Below are 6,000 nucleotides of genomic sequence, written 5' to 3'. Positions count from 1 at the left end.
AGTTAAGTCTTTATCCCCATTAGTTATGAAAAGTTGCTGTGAAAAAACAAAGCGTGCAGCACCAGTAGCACTGAAATACTATACTGCAATGAAACTGGTATAGTCATGCAAGGTGTCCTCAAACAACCCAAATGCATGCGGAAGGTACTAGCTGACATACATAAATCTTTCCCTCGTATCAGTAAATGCAATTTAATAAACTAATAAATAACTTAAAAGGCATTCAACATAGTAAGACAGTTTATCACCAACTTAAATTCTTGATTTGCTGCATTCATTAACAGTTCGTTTTCCCATATGGTAGGTTTGCTACATATTAAATATTTAGTTAAGCTTTTCCATTTATAAATGCTTATTATACGCCAAAGCTGTACACAAATTCAAGAGAAAAAGAACAGTAACATAAAAACAGCTAGTATTAGTTAAAAAACCCACTGACCTCTGCAAAGTGTAATATTAACTTTTTAAAAATGCTACTGCTACAAATTCCCATTCCTGTTTTTCAATTACACAAAACATCTGAAAAACTGTCATTCTGCTTCGTTTTGCAATGGTTTTATGCAAAACTCAAAAGTTAATGCTTTGCTCCTCCTTACTATAGCTGTGTTATTACACAGAAAATCTGTTTCTGAAGCCAAGAGATATTAGTTGTTACTACATGGCCAAGTTAATACAGATTAGAGTGGCAAAAGATGATGATCTGACAGAGCAGAAATTTCAAGATTAACAGTTTAAGTAGATCTTTTCTTCCAAAAGAGCTTAAGTTCTTTAGTATAGCTAAGTACCTTTGAAGAGGCACCAAAAACAAATAGCCCTTTCGACTGAACTTTCAAAGAAATTTAATTTTCATTTCAAAAGGGAGCTTGAAATTACTAGATACACATACATCCCCTTCTCCCACGGCCCTGTAAGATACATTCAGTAATTTAAAATAAAGTTTCCATACTTTATAACTTCATATATATTATATATTTAATATATAATATATATTTATATGTACATTACACAGATACATACACTCTCAGTCAGCAGGATTAAACTGTTTTGTTTTGAAATGTTTGATTGGTGTCACTAATCTACTTCTATCATTTTGTGAATTCAATGGAATTTAACTATTACCTGAAAAGAATAAATTTAAAAGATCCAAATGGAATCTGTGGATCAATATTAGCACCAATACAGATGGCCATTACTTCAAAATGACTGCAGGGACTGAAATAATATATTTTTTCTAATTCTCCTCTTACTGCACAAGCATTCCTGCAAAATATTTAGGCAGCAATACCTGTCAGGTCCATACATCTATTCCCGTTAAATTTAAATTTTATACAACTTTTCTTACTGTAATATACAGTATTTCTTTTGTCCTGTTGGATTATTTCATTTTTCGTGGAGAAAAGTGATTGATAGCTATCCAACAGAAATTTTTTTTTAAATCCCCTCTCTCCTTTCATTGTATGGCTCAGTTTCAAGATTTAATCGATAGGCAGCCACCACCACTACAACCAGTACCCTTCTAACACAGTTCAGTCACTGACTGTTGATGCTTAAAACACAAAGTTTTGAGGTTGGCTTGCTGTTTATGGAAATCAAGATACTCAGAGGTTGTATCTTTCCAGCACGCTCACCACCACCTGCCACACAACAACGTCAGTCAGTCCCGATACTATAATCCAATTAGTTACCTACCATTTGGGTAACAAAAATAACAAACCCAGTTGCAATTTTAAACATTGTTAAGAATATTCACCCTGAGAACACAGAGGAAGTGTTTAAAAAAAATTCTGATATGTTTTCTCTTCACATATAGTTTTCTTCTTTTCTATTCATCTCCTCTTGGGTACCTGGGTTTGTATCTAGTATTTGATCTCACACGTGCTTTGTCAGTTGACTTGTTCACGCCACAGTCAGGTACTGGTGATAGAAAAGCCCGAAAAGACTTGTAGAAAAGAGGCAAGCAGCAATCCACCAGGTGAGGAAAGACAGGAGTCCCCGGAACAGGAGAGGAGTGAAAATATTCTTTAGGCTTCCCAAAGCCATTGTTATTTGTACTACTGATACTTTCATCTTTCCATCAGCAGGTGGAGACTCAGAATAAACAGAGCTGGGAAGCAGACTGTTTTCTACTGGAGTGTCAGAACTCAATTCCGGGTAGATGCCCCAAGAATAATTACCTGTTAAAAAGAAACCATTAACAGATTTTTGTAGAATCAAACTCAAGTACTGCTTCTCTATCGCTTTATAGATCATCTTAGATATTCTTCACATACTCCCCAAAAAATTTGACATTTTTATAACTTGGTAAATATTAACTGTATTCATCTTAATGGCTTCCTGATGATACTGGTAAGCTATCAGGGTAGGATTCATCTTACCTTTTGACATCCTAACATCTACATGTGATATAGTTGCCTTGCGCCCCCTGTCATCGCTGGTTGCGATTCATCACACCAGTTGTAGATGTCTACTCCAGAATGGCATGAGTAACAGCCTAATAAAGCCTATCTCTTTCCTTTGACATTTTGCAAAAAGAATGCCACAACTGCATAGCAGGCTGTGAAAGACATCTTTCACAAGAAAGAAAAGAAAAAAAAAAAAAAAACAAAAAAAAACACAAAACCAACACAGAGTGGAATCAGATTTCCCAATACTGAAATGAATCCCATATCTCACAATTTCTGGTCAAAATGCCCACTGAAGATTGAAAAGCTGAAAAAAAATTCCTTCAACAAGATGCTTATAAGGTTAAATCAACAATGCTTTATGCAACTCATTTTTAAAATACTTGTAAAAAGACAAATATTTCAACAGAAGTAAACAGCTTAATTTGTTGTATTACACAATTTCTCAGAAATAAATCAAACCAATTAGCATATAATTGAAAGATGTCAAAAGCAGCAATAGAAGAGTTCAGCTTAGAAGCTGCACATTACTATGTTTTAAATATCAGAAAACTACAATGTATTTCTCTATTGCAAGTACCTGGACATTCTAATTCTCTTCAGTAAGCTGAGAATATAAAAGCTTTGTGTAGAACAGAACAGATTTTTGTTGATCCAATTTTGCCTACCTAGTGTTTTCAAGAGCAGAGTTGTGTGAAGGAGCATTACCAATGGTGCAACATACTGCAGTGCAATTACACAAAGATAATAGAATACCCGAGCCACCTGGGAAAACAGAAGAGAGTAATTCATGAGTTCTGGCTGATCAAAGCAAAGCTTTATGAACATGTCTAGGAAAAACAAGCAATTTATTAAAAAAACAATACTTATGCATTAAGGCTGTTTTAAAAGTTTTCTAGCACATCTTGGCATATGACATTGTCTTCAAAAGACCTAATAAAAAACCCCTATAATGAACTCTAGTTTCAGGACACTTAAAAACCTGAGAGGAAGCACTGAATAGAAGTATCAGTTCTGTTAAAACAAACAGAATCAATTTTGCTTCTGCAAACTGCATGTCATCATTCAGAGATTCTTATTTCAATACACCAGAATTAAAGCTAAATATACGTTTAATTTTTTAAAGTTCCCAGTGATTTACAAGCTAAATCCCATTTCAAAAATGAATTAGTAATCACAGTCCAAAGCCTCATAAAAAGTAAATGAAAGTTTGGTTAATATTGCAGTCCCTTTTCAAAATTAAGATATTTTTAAGATTTCCAACTGTAAAACACCAGTATTTTAAAAACAAGATGTTTTTTCAATAGTAGTTGACCAATAATAGCATTTAAACAGTCCAGGTACACATCAGGGTTCACTGAAATCCACTCAGATTTATCCCTCCCCTTGCTCCCAATCTGTTCCATCTTTCTCATGATTGTTACATTACGTATTTTATATAAGCTATTGACCTAAAAGACTAGACCAAACAAAGAAAGAAAAAAAGTCATAAAATCAATAGCAAGCAAGCAATGAAATAAAGCTAACTGGATTTTAGAAAAGAACAGAATACAAAGTGACAAAAAAAAAATGAAGGAAGACATGACGTTTTTGGCAATACTTCTATAATCTCAAAGGGCTTCCTGACGAGCAAGCATCAAAAAACTAACACGAGAAGAAAAAGTAGTAAAACACTGACAGAAGAAAGACCATGAGGCAAAAAATGTTGTAAGATAATTGACGGAATATGATAAAAAGAACAAATTTAAAAGTAATGATCACTGTAGGATGACAAATAAGAAAGACTTTACTGGCACAAGTTCCAGAAGAAGATAAAGTAGACATGGCTAGTAAAACAAGACAGTATTTCATTTAGTGGCTATGGCCTTCTCAAAGAGAAAATATGGAAACACTGGATAAACAGATTTAGGAAACACCATATAGAGAAGAGGTTATTATTTTATAGACAGGATGAAAGCTCCCAGAACTAAAATTACCCATTCACAGCAATCAGCACAGTTCTGTCCTAACCAGTTGCTGCTACCTGTATTTCCTAACTGTTTCCCTGAAGATAATTGCTAGCCCCCCTTTTTGTAAATAACTACTGCATAGTTCACTTATGACCTTCAGATACCCAGTGGAGCCAAGGACAAGATTAAAAGCAACAGTAAAAATCCTAAGGGAGGAATCGTTGTCTTATGGCATACTTCAATATTCCTCTTGCAATACACTCCAACTCAGCAAGATCATCAAGCAGCACTAGCATGCAACACTAGAAATGCAAGTTTATTTTGCAGGCAACACGAATGCCATTCTACAAGCTTCTGAATTTTTAACCAATTTGAATTTTTAACTCAGTTTGTTGATGGTATGTTTTATTACTTTTCCTTAAAAAAAAAAAATCAAAGAAATTTTTCCTTTGCCAGAGTAAAAATAAAGGCAGACAGTTTGTAACTAGGCTAGTGCACTTGAGAGTAGTCTGACAGAATTAAACATGTCTCATTTTATTCCAAAATACAATCACCTTATCTCAAATTTTACATCAAATTAAAAATCATTAAGTACCAGTATTTTACCCTTCTATCTAAATTCGTCCTTTCTTTCCCCATGTTGTAGCTACAGATCACTACTCACCCTGTGCACTCCCTAAGACCTATGCACACTGAACAGAAACACATCATATTTGTACATATTTGTAAAGAACAATTAATGATGGGATCTTTTATAACAACTTGCAAGTAATTTCAGACAAGTCATCTGCATAAGATGGATGATACGTCTCTGCATATTTTGGTTTGCAGAATTTTTCTGTCATGGTGCTATTTTTATAGGAAATATGGTACAGGAAGCTTCATTTGGATTTTGGCTCGAGTACCACAAAAGACATAAACTAGAAAAAAAGCATTTGTACAGGGCACTCCAAATACACAACTTCAGTGCCACCATACTTACCATTTTCTGTAAATCAACCATACTTATTCTGCCAGCTTCCTTCTTCATCTGATCCACACTCTTCTGGGCTAAATTCAGATAGGCCTGTAAATGATGACGCATCATAGCCAACCGTAAAGCACATAACAGGATTATAATCCACAATCTCATGGTGTCAAATGTATCTTCCGACATTCTGTGGATTAAAAAAAAAGGTAATGCTGTTTTCCAAAAGTCACCTACTGCTACAGAGTTGTTTGTACCATCTGTAAAGAAACCTTGAAGCATATTGTCAAAACATTTAACTCACAATCTACAGTTATGAAGTTCAAGTCCAAGTAATATTTACTTTTGCCCTCTGCTTCTCTCTCTAACGCTACTTCTTAGAAGCCCTATTACAGCATTGGATCCAAATTAGTATCCATTTGTCTGTAAACAAAACCAGCTCTTCAATGCTTAAATTCCAAGTAACGAAGAGAGGACATTAAAGAACAAGCTCGCTCATCATCACAGGTTTTGAGACACACAGTTCTAGATAGCAAAAATGTACTTCAGTTGCCTTAGATACCCTGTTACAGCACAACCTCCCTTGTAAAATAAACTGAGGAACAAAATAGAAGCACAAAGTATGTGTATTAGCAGTGCTTTATGTACTAGTTCAGTGGTCACAGAACCACCTTAGAAGCAT

General features: G+C 34.6%; 1 protein-coding gene across 2 annotated transcripts in view; it reads right to left on the bottom strand.

The window, feature by feature from the left end:
* Positions 1-1,278: 1,278 nt before the first annotated feature.
* TMEM161B (transmembrane protein 161B) overlaps positions 1,279-6,000 on the bottom strand; it is a 46,523-nt gene continuing 41,801 nt past the window's right edge. For both annotated transcript variants that reach the window (XM_086629339.1, XM_086629340.1), the window contains 3 exons: positions 5,334-5,508; positions 3,071-3,167; positions 1,279-2,174 (listed from right to left, as the gene is read on the bottom strand). In XM_086629339.1, coding sequence (XP_086485465.1) covers positions 1,897-2,174; positions 3,071-3,167; positions 5,334-5,508 — 550 coding nt within the window. In that variant the 3' untranslated portion in view covers positions 1,279-1,896. The remainder of the gene's footprint in view (positions 2,175-3,070; positions 3,168-5,333; positions 5,509-6,000) is intronic.

The sequence above is a fragment of the Tauraco erythrolophus genome, chromosome Z (assembly GCF_009769465.1).
Source record: "Tauraco erythrolophus isolate bTauEry1 chromosome Z, bTauEry1.pri, whole genome shotgun sequence".
Taxonomy (NCBI): domain Eukaryota; kingdom Metazoa; phylum Chordata; class Aves; order Musophagiformes; family Musophagidae; genus Tauraco; species Tauraco erythrolophus.
Note: the sequence above shows the minus strand (reverse complement) of the source record. Positions and strands in the feature narration are given on the sequence as shown.